Source organism: Ictidomys tridecemlineatus, chromosome 6, assembly GCF_052094955.1.
Source record: "Ictidomys tridecemlineatus isolate mIctTri1 chromosome 6, mIctTri1.hap1, whole genome shotgun sequence".
NCBI classification, from domain to species: domain Eukaryota; kingdom Metazoa; phylum Chordata; class Mammalia; order Rodentia; family Sciuridae; genus Ictidomys; species Ictidomys tridecemlineatus.
In genome coordinates, this window is record NC_135482.1 from 170,381,340 (window position 1) to 170,397,966 (window position 16,627).

Sequence of the window (16,627 nt, forward strand, 5' to 3'; positions counted from 1 at the left end):
TTTTTTGGGGGGAGGGTATACCAGGGATTGTACTCAAGGGGCACTCAACCACTGATCCATATATCCCCAGCCCTACTTTGTATTTTATTTAGAAAACAGGTCTCATTGTTTAGCACTTTGCTTTTTCTGAGGTTGGCTTTAAACAGGAGATACCCCTGTCTCACCCACCCAAGCTGTTGGGATTACAGGCATGCACCACTGCACCAGGCTGTGTTTGTGCTTTTAATAAAGAAAAATGTAGTTTGTTTTATAGAATAATGTTTTTAAAGACAGCATCTTCTGTAGCTACTAATATATAAAGCATACATACACTGGCACCCCTCAGTATCAATGGGAGGGTGGTTTCAGGATCTCTCACAAACACCAAAATCTGTGGATGTTCAAGTTCCTTACATAAAATGGTATCACATTTGTATATAAATTGTGTATATCCTCCTTTTCATTATAATTTCTAGATTACTATATATGATATAAATGATACATAAATAGCTGTCATACTGTATTGCTAAGGGAATAATGATAAAATTCCAGAGAAGTGTTATTTTTTTTTCACAATATTTTTGATCTACAGAATATCTTCTACAATTGTGAATAAAATAACACATTTATAAGCTGAATCTAAATCTGAATTGTTGGTGAGGAAACCTGCTGTTTAGGAGATACTGGAAATTAAAGCAAGGAAAGCTTTGTTTTGTATTTTTCCAGTTCTAGGGATTGTTTGAGTATACAACCTTGACTTCTATCATTGAGATATATGCCCAGCCTGGAAATGATAATTTTATTAAATAAGAAAATAGGTGGAATGTTTCAGATTTTAAGATCTATTTGCACAGAGAGAACACTAAAGCTCTAAGTTTTTTACAAACTTTCAAGATTTTTGACATTTTAAATTAAAATAATTTAAATTAGAAATTAAAAACAATCATGCATCATTTTAAAACACTGGTATCTCTCACACTCGAATACACAGGTTAAGATTTAATAATGTGGTTTTGAAGAGTGTTACTTTTTGATGTTCAACTTTGACAGAGCAAGAACTTTAAAAGAAAAACAAATATATAAATCCTATGCTGCTCTGTAGTCAATAAAATAATCATGACATCATTCTTCTAGGATCTTTTGTTTAGCAGGCCAAAGATTTTTTTACCCTTGTTAAAATAAAAATACTTTTATTATAACTTATTATGTGTGGTCTGGGGATGTGGGTCAGTGGCAGAGCATTTGTCTAGCATTCACCAAGCTCTGAGCTCAATCACCAGTACTACAATAAAATAAAATAAAATAAAATAAAAGCTATTATGCAAGCGAGATGCAGAGAGTTATGCCTGTAATCCTAGTTACTCTGGAGGCTGAGGCAGGAGGACAGCAAGTTTAAGGTCAGCCTGGACAATTTGGCAAGATCCTATCTAAAATCAAAACATAAACAGGGAATGTAACGTGAGGCAGAGAGCACTTGTCTAGCATATATGGGTTCCTGGATCCAATCCCCAATATCATAAGAATAAGTAAATAAACAAACAAATAAATAAATAATAAAAGTAAATTTAAAAAGCTATCACAAGTTTGTATCCTGACAGATGTAGTACTATTTTGTCTTAAGTTGTATTGTGCTGTATCATTATTTTAAGAGAGAGAGAGAGAGAGAGAGAGAGAATGTTTTTAATATTTATTTTTCAGTTTTTGGTGTACACAACATCTTTATTTTATTTTTATGTGGTGCTGAGGATCGAACCCAGCACCCCGCACATGCCAGGCGAGCATGTTACCGCTTGAGCCACATCCCCAGCCCCTGTATCATTTTTGATGATGGTCTTTGTCATATTATTTTAGAAATAAAAATACATGTGCCAGAAAAAATGTTCTCCAAAGCATTACAACCTAAGAAAAAGTACAGTAAAATATAAATATAAAGGAAATCATATCGTTAGCATCAAGAATTATATAAAGTATGCAAATATGTAATAAAAGTGTTGGGAATTATTAAGATGCTCCATATAGTTGACTTTTCAAAAATATTCGCAATCTAAAGATTAAAAAGATACAACATTTCTCAACATGTATATTGGGGCTTTTGTATATAAACATATTTCTTGTCTACCACATGAGGTTAGGCCACATCCCAGAGCAAATAGCGCTATAAAAACTGCCTTGTTTTTAAGAATGACTAGAGAACAACCCTGCTAGAATGAACCACTTATGCTCTGCTGTCTGTAGGGCTTACCTATTCTCAGACTTAGAGGACACAGAATCTCAGCTCATGCTTCAGAAAAATAATACACCACTCCCTGGCTCTGTTAGATATTATACTTAAGAACAAAAATAAAATCGATAAATATATAAACTTGAAATGTTGCACTTCACTGGCATGAAACAGAATTATGTATTAATATTCATATTTCTTTATGAATAACTGCTTAAAATCTTAAGAGTTGTAGAGAGTCTAGGTATCATACGTTTTAAGCCAGTATAAGAACTTCTGACATATAATTGGCTGATCTTTGATGATTTACTGAATACTGGGAATTATAGAATAACTTGTTCTAATTTTGGACTACATTCACATTTTTAAAAGAAAAGCACAGATATTTTATCTATAGGAGGCAGAATTCTGCTGACAAATATTTAATCTACTAGCCACACAAGATTATTACCACACTTGAAATCTATGTGATTTGAAATGTTATTGAAGTCAGTCTCCTGTTTCTTTTTAATTTTATTTAGTGTGACTATTAGAAAACTGATAATTGTACGTGGCCTACATTTTACTTCCATGGAACAATATTCTAGAGTGTGAATCAGGAGAAAAGCTATTTGTATACATGTTGTAATATCAATTTTAGCTTGTATTAATATCATAAAAAATTAATTTTAAATTGATGTACAGAAATAATTTGACAGGCTATGCATTAAATGGCTAATAGTCATTACTCCTGAGCAGTAAAAATAAGAGATAAAGGAGAAATCCTTTTAAATTTATAATATTCTCAATATCTACTTCTTGAATCAAAAATCATTCATGGCATTCATGTTCAACTGTTTTTCAATACAATGAGGAAAAGATAATCTTTGCAACAACTGGTGCTGAGAAAACCAAATGTCAACACACCAATGAGTGAAGCTGGACTTCTATTTCATACCCACATATAAAAATTAACTATAAATGAATCAAAGACTCAAACATAAGAACTACAACTATAAAACACTTAGAAGAACACCTTGGGGTAAATCTGCATGAGCATGGATTTGGAAATCGATTCATATGTATGAATCTTATTATAAGAACAAAGGCAACAACAAAAATTAATAAATTGGACAAAACTGAAATTAAAAACTATTGCATATCAAGACACTACCACAAAAATGAAGCCCGGCATGAGAGTACACACCTCCAATCCCAGAGACTGGGGAGGCTGAGGCAGAAAAACTACAGTTCAAGGCTTGCCTCAGCAACTTATTGAGATAATGTCTTAAAACAGTTAGTAAGTAAGTAAATAAGTTAATAAACAAATAAATAAATAAATGGCTGACGGTGTAGCTTAGTGGATAAGCATTCCTGGGTTGAAATCCTAGTACTGGAAAACAAAACAAATGACAGTTCAGAAAATGGGAGAATATATTTCTGAATCACATATCTGATAAAATTTTAATTGCCAAAATAGACACAGAACACATAAAATACAACAACAGCAACAATACAATTAAGAAGTCGGCAAATGATTTGAATAAAAACTGTTCCCCCCAAAATGGCCAATATGCACATGACAACATGGTCAACATTATTAGTTGTGGGGGACATGTAAATCAAAACCACAATGAGAAACCATTTTACACTCAATTAGGATGACTACAATTAAAACTAAAGCAAAATCAATCAAACAAAAAAAATCCATAGAAATAACAAATGTTAAGCAAGGATATGGAAAAAGTGGAACCTTATACATTCCTCAGAGGAATGCAAAATGGTACTACTATTGTGAGAGACATTTGGGTGGTTCTTCAAAAAGTTAAACAGAATTACACACTACCCAGCCATTCTATTCCTAGGTATATGCCAAAAGAAACTCTGATACTTCCACATTAATGGTCACAGGAGAATTATTCACAATAGTTAAAAGATGGAAACAACCAATAGTCCACCCAAGAGATGAATGGATCAAATAAATCTATTACTATATGCATAATGGAATATCATCCAATCATAAAAAGGAATAAAACTGTGAAACATTCCAAGTGGATGAACTTAAAACATATTAAAAGAAATAAGCTAGACACCAAAAACAGAGCATGATTCCACTTACATAGAATAGAAAATACATAGAATCGGTTAGTTCATACATATAAAAAGGAGATTACAAATGCCAGGGAGTTGGGAGAAAAGCACAATGAGGAATTGTTACTTTAATGGGTAGAAAAGAGATTTGGTTTGGGGTGTTGAAAATTTACAGTTGCACGATATTCTGAATGTACTTAATGACCCTGAATTATATACTTAAAAGTGATAAAATGACATCTTTCATGATATATATAAAATATATATATATAAAATCTAAATAAAGAAATCACCTTGAAAATAATATATTGCTTTTTTGTTTATGAATTAACTCAACAAGTCAATAAGTAACTATACTACATAGTAGCCACTGTGCTAGGTGCAGATGACATAGTATAGAGCAAAACAGAAGGCATCTGTGGCAATAGAAAAATGAACTTTAGTTAGGTGTAACTTTGTAGCAAAATATACATGAGTAACACACATTCAGTGAACTTCATGTTATTCTTAGGTATTCATTCCTTTTGGATTGTTTTAAATAAATAATCTATAATTTAAAATGTTTTCAATAAATGTCAAATTAACTATATAAAACTTATTTTCTCCATTGGTTGCATAGAATGCTTCAAAAAGAGGAAACACTGGACATAAGGTTTATTCTAAGGGAAAGTGTAATGTAATAGATAACCTCATGCCTTTATCACATAAAACTTTTAAGTAGAAACCTCCATTTTACTATCCAAATTTGTGCACTCAAATGCTAAAAGAGTGATAGATTAAACCATACACTATCACACCAGAAAAGCTTCATGAAAGAAAAGTGTTTGGAATAATTGTGTAGATGTGAGGAACCAGTAACAAGTGTCCTGGCTGCACTAACGCATGGAATAAAATTGTTCTTACTATATATACACACAGAAAATAATGCTCATAAACAGAGAAAGCTGAATAGTATCTGTGGTTTATATAACAATATTACATTAATACTAATTTCTGGGTTTTTTATACCGCTCTAGAGTTATATTATAGATAACACTAATGAGGAAGCTAGAAGAAGGGTACAAGAGAATAATTCTATGTACTATTTTTCAACTTACTGTGAGCCTATAATTATTAAAGCAGCAACAACAGAACTACAGAAAAATGTTGAAAGGAAATGTGCATTGGGAAAAAAGAGGAAATAAAAATGTTTATTACATGATACTAAGTTTTAAAAAGTTATGGTGGAATTAACATAGGATAAAATAAATAAAACCCACCAAAAAATGTAAGGAAATGTATAAAAGTGGTAATTATCCAAAGTACATGTATGAAGACATGAACTAGGTGTCAACCTACTTTATATACAGAGATAGGAAAAATTGTGGTATATATGTGTAATAAAAATTGTAATACAATAAAAAACAAAAATAAAGTACATGTATAAAGACATGAATTGCTATGAACATACTTTATATACAAAGATATGAAAAATTGTGATCTACATATGTAATAAGAATTGTAATGCATTCCTCCATCGTGTATTTAAAAAAAAATAAAATCAATAAAAAATAGTGTGACTATAAATAATAACATATTGTACACTTTAAAAATATAGAAAAAAATTTTTGAACGGTTCCATCAAAGGAAAATTATTAATATTTGAGGAAATAGATATGGTTAACTTCATTTGAACATTATGTAATGTATGCACGTATTGAAACATCACAAGATACTTCATTAATATGTAAGTTTTTCTTTTATTAAACTGCCAGTTTTTCCGGGCACTGTGGCACACTCTTGTTATTCCAGTGGCTAGGGAGGCTAAGACAAGAGGATCCAGAGTTCAAAGCCAGCCTCATCAAAAAAGGGAGGCACTTAGAAACTTAATGAAATCCTGTCTCTAAATAAAATACAAAATAGGGCTGGATATACGGCTCAGTGGTCAAGTTCACCTGAGTTCAATCCCCTGTACCCACTCCACAAAAAATAATAATAAAAAAGAAACTGCCAGTTTAATAAAAAATTCAAATTACAAAATTTATTGTTATCTGTGAACTTCTCTAAAGGTTGAATTAAATGATAATATTAACAACAAAGGGCTCAGGAAATTAATGAAAAATAATTTTAATTATATGGCCTGTAAATATTTGATTAAATATTTTATGCAGGAATGATATAAATGAGAAGATAAAAGAGTTGAGTTTGCCCTTCTTTAGTGGACATTATTTGGTAGGTATCCTCCTCAAGATATATTAACTACGTATCCTATTGATATCCTTTTTATTTTTTCTTCCAAATTCACATATTTTTACTATATAATTTTCTCCACATTTTTTACTAGTTTAAAATCTTCATTATGACTGAAGTTGACTATAATTGTTTTGGGCCACCACATTTTCAATCTTCTATTGAATGTTCAATATACTTAGGACATATTACAAACCTTCAGAGCAAGAGAAATGATATAGTACAGAAATAGAAAAAGTAAAAATGCCCAATGTGCCCTTTTAACTGGGAATGATTTCATATCACAGGTAAGAGTTGAGGTCAGTCGCTGTCCAAAGAAAAAGGTAAGGATTTCTTGGGCAGTCATAAATGAGACAGTAGCTTTATTCCTAAAACAGGTGGAACTTAAAAAGGCAATAACCAGTAACTAGACAATTCTGTTAAAAAGTTAGAAAATTCTTTCCAGCCTCACTCTATGTGAATAAAATAATGTTTTATATTAAAATACTCTAAAGAAATTGTATTATGTATTGCCTATAAAATGTGTAATACTGAAATGAAAAGTTGTGCTCCATTTGTATACAATGAGTCAAAATGCATTCTGCTGTCATATATAACTAATTAGAACAAATAAACATATGTGTACTATTTAACTTCTGATATGCTGCAAATAAGACCAGTCACAGCCCTGATTACGCAATAGGTTCTTTGCTCCCCAGACCTATGCTCAAATCACTTCCACAGCCTAACTCCCTCCTCTTCCCTGCTTATGTTGTTTAGAAAGACTTCCAATTTCAAGGTCCACCTTTCATCTATCCCAATACAGTCTTCCCTGACAATCTTTTTTATTTCCTCCCCAGCACCAGGAATCAAACCCAGAGCTTTATGCACACTAGGTAAACATCCTACAACTGAGCTACCACATCCCTAGCCCAAAGACATTGTTTGGTTTATAGGATCGATTTTTTTTTAACCATATGTGGATAGTACTTGATTACATTCAATTAAAAAACTGTGCCATGCTTTCTTATTATTCTTTGCTAATTTAAAATTTAGCTGCACAATTTGCAAGTTTTATACAAAAGGCTAGACTCCTTGAGATACAGAAAAATGTGAAGTGTTTTTTTTTTAACTACCACAGTGCTCAAAAAGGGAGTCATACAATTGCTGAATATGACATAATTTCATTATGATGATTAGAATTTCATGATATTTACAAAGACCCAGAAAAAATCATATCCATCTCATGTTTTATTATATTTATAACGTTATTATATACACCAAATATTCCTTGTAATACTAAATATTTTTAAATGAATATTATTTAATAGGCCCTCTACATTCATTTTATCTGTATCCTAGTAACTAAATCATAGCTTTTTTACATCTAGGAGATACAACAGTGTATTCTTTTCTTTTGTACCATCTGACTAAATTGTATCAGATTTGAGAAAAAAATGAAAAAATTGAATGTTCAAAGGCCAGGTCACTTGAAAAGGAAAGATCTTTCTTCAGTTGTGGTTCCTTTGTAAGTGCTGTCTTTAGAAGTCCTGGGTAAGGTCTTGATCACATCAGTGATGTCACTAAAATCCATTTTATTTAAGTATATGAAATATTTAGGAAAGAATAAAGTCAAACAAAACCACAAAATAACTCATGCTAGTAACTTCATACATAGATCTTAAACTAAGAGACTTTATTTTTCTTATACATTTTTAGGTCTTAATCAGAATAAAAATGATTTATTAGGCATGCATTTACTTAATCAGTGCTTCATGTTAGAAAGCACTTAAATACTGAGAGATATAATTTTTTGCATAAAGTTTCTCAATTTATAAAAGCATTTTTTCTATTGACAGATAATGCACAGAAAAATGAAAGTGACATCTGCTAAGCTTTACTATGAAAACTTGAAGAAATCCTATGGGATAACATCACTCAATTTTTCCTGCAGCACTTCTCATGGAAACTTCTTTTAAAAAAATAAATCTGGAAATAATTAGAAACTATTACAGTACCTAAAAAAATTTACTTGAAAACTAAATCTGCTATTCATCAAAGAACACAGTATGCTAAGAATAATGTATAGGAAAAGAAGTACATATCTCGAGTAACAGAAAGCACTGCAATCACAGCCCAGTGTTGAATATGAAACAAAAATATGACAAAAAATGGTACAATACCTGTGATTGCAGAGGAACTTGTAGGAAACACTGACTAATACCTTTGTCAAATGTAATACAGATCAATTATTTCACCATAGTTCATTTCATTTCAAAATGGCAAAAATTGATTTTTTATAAAGATGCTAATTGTAATTTTCATAATAATTAAAAATAAGAAAGAAAATTCTCAAAATTAATTTTTCTGTTATAGAACCTATAGGCAAGAATTTGTCTGGAATCTAGTCAAAATAGTTTAGGGTATCCTGTGAGATAATAAATGCATCATAATAATGCTAATATGTTCTTTTAACTCAAGATTTGTTCTCTACAGAAATGTAAAATTCCACTGGGGGGTAGACTGGATGCCATGTCCGTTGCAGTTTAAAAGGCTGCCCATATGAATTAAATTATACTTGACAAGTACCTTCAGACACTTGTAATACAATATTATGTAAATTTATACCATATTTTGGACACAAACTACTGGCCAAAAGTAATTTTGTTCAAAAGCTCAGATAAGAAGGAAAGAAAATCTAATATACCTAATAATATGTAGTAGTTAACATGAAATTTCCAAAATGAAAATGAAAAGCATAAAAATAAAAGTATCTAATGTGCTATAGTAAAGAAAAACAAAATGATGCAAAAAATGTTGCATTCCCTTTTTTCTTCTTAATCCTTAGATATTTACTTCTCTCCAACAAAATTTGATTTTTTGATGGCTTCTCTAAATTTTGAGAATAAGGGCATATTTTAAGCAGATAAAGTGGAAAATTCCATATGCACTGAAAAGTTGTTTTAATGAGTAATTAAATCACAGTGGAGATAATACTGTTTATTTCTAACCATTGGGGGAAAAATCATCAATATATAGATCAATATATAGAACATACATCTAGATATTTACTGATGCATATTTTAACCATTGTTATTAGTACCAGTATTGCTCATCATCATATGGAGCTATCAATAATTTCAAAGGGATGATTATTAAAAAAAAAGCCAAAAGAGCTCAAGGAGCTGCAGCTTTAAAGATTCATCAGGAATGCCTTCTGTTTGGCACCAAGACAGCCTACGAAATGGCTAATTCTACAGGGATCAGCTCCATCCTAGAAGAGATGCATTAAGGGCTGTAGAATAGAATGCTGCTTAGGGAGAACTATGCCAAGCAATCTTCACAATATCATTAACTGCATTTATTTCTCCTTATCAGAGGTCCATTACTGCAGTATGGTAGCCCTGCTAGTATGAAATTAGAATACAAATCATCATGAATTTCAGTAATAGATAAAAAGAGCAGAAGATTATAAGAAATTTTGAAGACATGGCCATTCTTCTCTATATGTCCACAAAACCAAGGTTTTAAACATATGTGTTGTATCTAGTGATCTACAATAATGGTTTTACAAGCTTAATTTCACAGTAGACTAATAAACTTCCTTCATCTGAATTGAACTAATGGAGGATTTCTCACGTGCTTTTTAAAAAATGTTTTCTGGAAGGCAGTATTATTAGTCTAAGAGAAAATAACAAAATAACTGGACTTATGTTTTATGAGCATACCTTTTAAAGACACATAAATAAGGTATATTTAATCAATGAAATGCTCAATACATAAAAGTTTTTCAGACTGTTTAAAATACTCTTGCATTATTTCAAAAATTCAATTTAAAAATCCAACTGAGAGACATGTTTATAATTTTGCTTGCTGAAACATTGAAAGAAAGTGCACTGCAAAGAGAGCTTAAATTTCTCACTCTTCCTTTCAATCAATATCTGAGGCAAAGTTTCATCTCTAGGGCCCTTAATGGCAGGAATTCCTGGAGCCAGCAAATGAGTAATGTTAAACCTATGATTAGATGATGAGGCCATCAAAGACACTAGACCCTAATGCTACATTCCTCTTTATTTCTCTGAACTGCAGCAAAACTCAGTGGTAAGGAAGGACTTCTAAACAATTTCTTTCCATAAAAGCCATTAAAAAACGATTCTCATGAACCCCAAAGGTCCAGACAGATCTCATGGGATATCTTTCGAACTCAGGACTTCAGAATTACATGAAAAAATTTTCAAATGCCCTGCAGATGAACTCCTGCCAGGGATGATGCTGTCTGTAACTTCTTCCATATCAATATTCTTCATGGCTAAAACAGAACTGGATCTGGTGATTATCATTCACAAAAGTAAACCTGAAAACCTGATTTGTACTGGAAATCAGTAGGTAAGTATTTTGTTTGTTTGTTTGTAGATGTTTTAAAGGATCAGTTAAAGTCATACTGTTGTTTATTTGAGTAAACTGTGGTTTTAGGCAGACCTCAGGGCAGTTTCGAGAAACAGTTTAGATGTGTTATTCTTTCTATTGTGAAAACCAGGGATAAATGTAATAACTACCTATTATAAACATGTATAAGCTCCAGTTTTGTTCTGATATTACAAAATATTTAATATCTATAATCAGGAACACCAGGAGACTTGACAGAGCTGATGAGAGGAAAGACCATTTAAGTTTCTATTATAGTTACCAGAAAAAACAGTAATATATACTTTCTCTCAGGTTCCTAGAATTGTTAAGAATAAATAATATCAACAATTTAATTCTGTATTTGATTCTGATATTAAAGATAAATAACATTAAGTAAATTTTTAGAATTTACTGACATATACAAATAACACCTTTTAAAAAACCGAAAGAAGCATATAAAAGTGTATTATATATACTGTTTGGCTCCTGAGTTGGGGAAAAAAAGACTTAGTTTTTATTACCTCTAATCTAATAAGAAGAACCAATGTAATTATTAAGTTTAAACATTATAAATAATACTGTATTATTTTTAAAATAATGAGGTACAATATCAAAAAACCATAACAAATACACACATAAACACACACGCACACACACCATATACACAGATGAAACAATAGGGAACAATGGAAGAACATGAAGGACAGGAGAGATTACAACAGCTAAAGTGAGCATAAGAGTGAAATGGAGAAGACAATAGTTACATGGTTAGATCATCTATATACTAATATAGTCCAACAAATGATTATCATCATTTCTGCATTAAGAGATGGCAGTTTTAAATATCATACATGTATACATACACACACATTTTATCACACACACATAAAAAAATCCTCATATAGTTTAATGTAATCAAGAGAATGAGATTTTGTACCTGAGAGCAAAGCAGCATAACAAGCTCAACCACGGATGTGCTGGACTTCATGCAAACAAGGCCTACAACAAAGATTAAAACAAAATGAAATTACAACAGTAGAAATCGTCATTCGAAGTGGATTCATTATATAGTTTTAACCAATAAAAACCTTACTTTAAAATATAACTTCTAAATAAAGAAAATGGATACACATTAACTAGCATACACTTTAACATTAATTTTTAACACTTCCAGACATTCAAGATGATGGGAAAACTACTAAAAATGGCCTCATGTTTCAGTTATCGTGGGTGGCGATATTTTTAAATATTTAAAGAAGGTGAGAGCTGATTATTGAAACTGATAAGCTGGTAATGGAGGCTTTTACTCCAAATACATTTGCTATGTGATGGTCTCCTGGAACAAAGAACAAAACTCGCATAGGATCTGCCTAAACTTTCTTCTGAAAGACTAATTTACAAAGAGGTGATTCCTCGTTGCTTATAAAATGCTTCCAAACTCTCAGAGCAGATACCAGGGGAAAAAGTAAAACTTAAATGTAATGTGTATGTAATATGAGCAGTACTCCAGGATTACTCACTATCTGCTGGGCACTGTGTTAACTATTGTATGTACAATTCTCATTTGATTCTCATCAAGCTCTGCAACATAGTATTCTTTCCATTTTACAGGTAAAAAAACTTTCTTTCTACAAACACATTACCTAGACTTTTTCTAATTAAAGGGGTGATGGCCATATAACACTGTATATAATAAAATAGATCATAATAACTAGTTTTTACAAATGCCAACATATAAAAGAATGTAACCAAGAATTAATTCCAATCTCTGGCTAAGAGTAAATTAATCATGTTTGCTACTTTAAAATATATTTCTAAGAGTTTCAATGTTTATTTTAAACTAAAAGAACTTAATAAATGAGTTGATTTTTTCTTGGTTTTGAGGACAAATGTAATCAATAAAAGCATCCTAAAGTAAGAAATGTCTTGGTCTTATATTAGTTATTAAATGTAAAGTTGAAGAAAAACTGTTTATATATATGTATATATACATATATAAATTTTTGTAGATACTAGCACAAATATTTATTGTAGGTAGTGGATAAATAATCTTTTGTGCCCATTTTGCTAACAACTCTATCCTTATTGTACAGACAGAACAAGCTGTAAAAAAGCACTGGTATTCCATCTTATCAGATCTTTGGGCAGACAGTTAACAAATGAAATAAGAGAGAGATGTGAAAAGCTCATTTAAGAGACAATCAGTGTAATTGATCAGCAATTCTCATGCTCAGAAGCTAGAGAGTCAGAAAGATTAATGGAACATTTATCACCTGTTGGCTGTACAACTATTTGAATTCTGAGAAAACCTTCAGTTAAAAGTAATAGGATTATAATTAATATGTGTAAGCATATCAACCTAATATGACTTTGATGTGAAGAATTATTCAACATATAGTCTCAATATTAATTTTTAGGACAAAATATCTTGAAGTAGAAAGTATGAGAAAATGTGCAATTCCATCAATATCTCCTAGATAAATTTTTAACAAACTTCTAAAAAGCTCCTATAGAATAGGAACATCCATAGTCCTTAGAAATATTATCATTCCATTGTAAGAAAAATATAAACAAACACTTCATAAATGCCCTCTGACAAAGGGATGACAAAAATTGATGAGACAACAAAACTGCATTTCCTAAACAGTACTTTCACTATTTTGAAAAAGGCCATTGTGATTTCAACTCCATAGAATCTCACCTTTACTAATGTGTTTTGCCCAATTAGTTTGGACAGAGAGAACTAATGATTTCTCCTCAAAGAAAAGAAAAAAGAAAGACACTAATTTTGAGGATAAGAACAAAAGCAATGGCCATTTTGGGGAGATTTATCTATCTACCTTCAAAAATTATATAGTTCCATTAAAAGTATTTCAATGTATTAATGAGTATTAACTAAAACAAGTAAAAGCCAATGTTTTGCTAGAGATAATGAAAATATAAGCATTATCTGATGATACTTTATCTTTATGATAAAATAGCACCCATATTTAAAAATTTAAGACATATGTAATAAACATGGTATTGCATAACTTTAATCAAATGCTCAAGAAAGTCAAATTTCTCTTTCTATAAATAACTATAAATGTCAGAATTAACACTTAAGCTGTATATACATATGGCAAATATTTATAAGTGAATGTCTCTATAAGTTTATTATTTTTATATCTGGAAGGAAATTCATAATTAAATGGACTCATTTGATATCTCTGTATGTAGGCAAAGTACAGTGTTAGCACTTAAAAGTAAAAACAGAAATATATGACGTTGACACTTTTGTAAGTACTCTATACTGCAATTCAAATATAAAACCTTATCTCAAATTTGCATGCTTTATACTCTATTTTTATAAATGTCTCCTTTGGTTCTCTTTGAACTAGTTATCATTATCTCATTTAATACTTTTTAAAAAATGAAGCCCAAGATGTTTCATTCAGTGAGTGATAGAATTTGTACAGGAAGTCAAGGAATCTAATTAGAAAGCGGATTTTTATGTTGGTTACATTGCTGCATGAATAACACCACATTAAAATGATGGCAACATACAATCATGAGAAAGGTCATGAAGGGTAATTGCAACTTGGATGACTGACAGTTTTCACATGGAAGGGAACATATGTTGGTCCAACATAGGGGAAAAAGTCAATAGCTTATGTAAAAAATACAGAGGAAGGAAATAAGAAATATCTGAAAAGACCTTTAAAACATGGGGGATGGATAACTAGAGCACAGGAGGAGTTAAAAGTGGAACTGGATGTTTAGGTTAAAATTGGAAGAGATACAGACTGAAAGAAAGTTACAAGTGGATTTGAAGTTAAGAGGAAGAATCTGGAGCAAGTTATAAAACAACAGAAATGATACTAAGGACCAGTTATGGCATCCTATTCCATGATGACTATGTGTTCACTGTCAATTAAGAAGTGGCCCCCAAAGAAAGAGATGTGGATATGTGTATCCCCAACAAAAATCCAGTTAGTAGTAGGGGTCAATTAGAACATTTTCAGCAGAAAATATATATTCACCAGAATAAGTATTCTAGTCAGAAATAATATCCAATTGCTGGAAACCATACTTATTAGCATAAAACTAGTAACTGAGAAAATAAACATAGGAGGATCTAACTGGAAGAAGGCTTACAAATAATGGGTATTCTAATGGTGAAGAAATTCTCTAGTAAGAATTTTCAGTAGGTTATGAACTATATTGCTGCAAGATGAAGTCAGCTGGGTAACTAAGATAAAAATAACTCAGAAAGATTAATTAGGTAGACACATTTCAAGTGGTCTAGATACAAATAGCAAACAAAATGGTTATGTGGATAAGTCAACATACAAAATTGGTAGTTATTTTGGGTTCACTCTTACTAGGGACAGGAAGTTAGTTTCTAGTTCCAGAACTATACTCTCTCCCCATTAAAAAAATAATAAGTAAAACCTACAACAAAGATAAACCAGATTAGAAAATCACTAATCTCTGTATGAAGTTTAAGTTTGGCCTTCGGGACAATCATCAATACCGAGACTACGGAAAGGTACAGTGATGCAATTGTAATAAAGTGTGGTCAGTGAGTCCAACTGTGGAACTGACTTTATGCACTGGTTGAATTTGAAGTTCAAGTGAAAGAATTCTTAAGCTTCAAAATAATGTGAAGAACTTCCATCTCTGGCAGACTATTTCTCATGGTGGGATGTGAAAGTGATGAGTATTATAGGAATAAGAAAGAAATGAAACTCCTGGATGGGACTCAGTTTTATGTAACATTATTATTATTTTTTTTTTTAGGAAGGGGCCTCTTCCAAAAGAGGAGACTATGACAGATACCTATGAATATAGGTGCTTTGAATATATTATCTATAAATGTTAATTGAATCAAATCTAGAAACCATCATTTACTAACTACTGTTAGTGAAAGAAAAAAAACGAAGTGAGATTTTGAGGACAGGTTAAAGCATTTTTAAGAACAAGAACCTAATTATGCAAAAAAGCATGCAGTGAGCACAGAAAATGTAGATATTATCACTAGTACTGAGTTAAAAAAAAAAAGGGAAGTGAGACCATGTGAATAAGTAATGACAAGTAATTATGATGTAGAAAAGTAGGACATTTACTGAGAATGCAGAGTAATGATGTGGACTAGAAAGGATGAAAGAAATGGCCCACAACACTTCATGTGCCTCAGTTTAAGTGCTATGTACCTGGTAAATTTTTTAAAATTCTTTATTCTGTGTAGTCTTCACATGGTGTTGTGAAGCATTTTAAGAGACAGCAGACACTAGAAAGAGTGTCTTTAGGGCCCCTGCAACGCTTACACATCTCTCAGCACAATAGCCATGTCCTATGTTTTTCATTATTCTTTTACGTTTTTATTTAAATCAGAAACATGCAGTTTATTTTCTCATCCTGTCACTGTGGTAGGCTCCCATCTATAATTGATTTCAGTGTTACTCTTAGAGTCATTGAACTAGCTAAGGTCCAAACCTCAAAAATCATCGAAGTAAGCAATTATTGTCTTTCTACTCAAAGAAACAAACAAAACAAAACTGAAAAAAAAAAAAAGAAATCAGCATTACAATAATGTCTGAAATAACAATAATGTCTTACATTTTCATTATTGTTTCTATAAGCAATATTAGCATTCATGGGTAGTATTTTTCACTATTTGGCCTCTCAAGAACGCCCATATGTTCTCTCAGAGATATTAATTTTAGAAGATTACAAATGAACTAATTTGTGATCAGTAAT

At 31.2% G+C, this 16,627-nt stretch overlaps 1 protein-coding gene across 5 annotated transcripts in view; it reads right to left on the reverse strand.

The window, feature by feature from the left end:
- Nbea (neurobeachin) overlaps positions 1 to 16,627 on the reverse strand; it is a 603,852-nt gene that overhangs the window by 304,139 nt on the left and 283,086 nt on the right. For all 5 annotated transcript variants that reach the window (XM_078016116.1, XM_021730370.3, XM_021730357.3 and 2 more), the window contains one exon: positions 11,823 to 11,884. In XM_078016116.1, the coding sequence (XP_077872242.1) occupies positions 11,823 to 11,884 (62 nt within the window). The remainder of the gene's footprint in view (positions 1 to 11,822; positions 11,885 to 16,627) is intronic.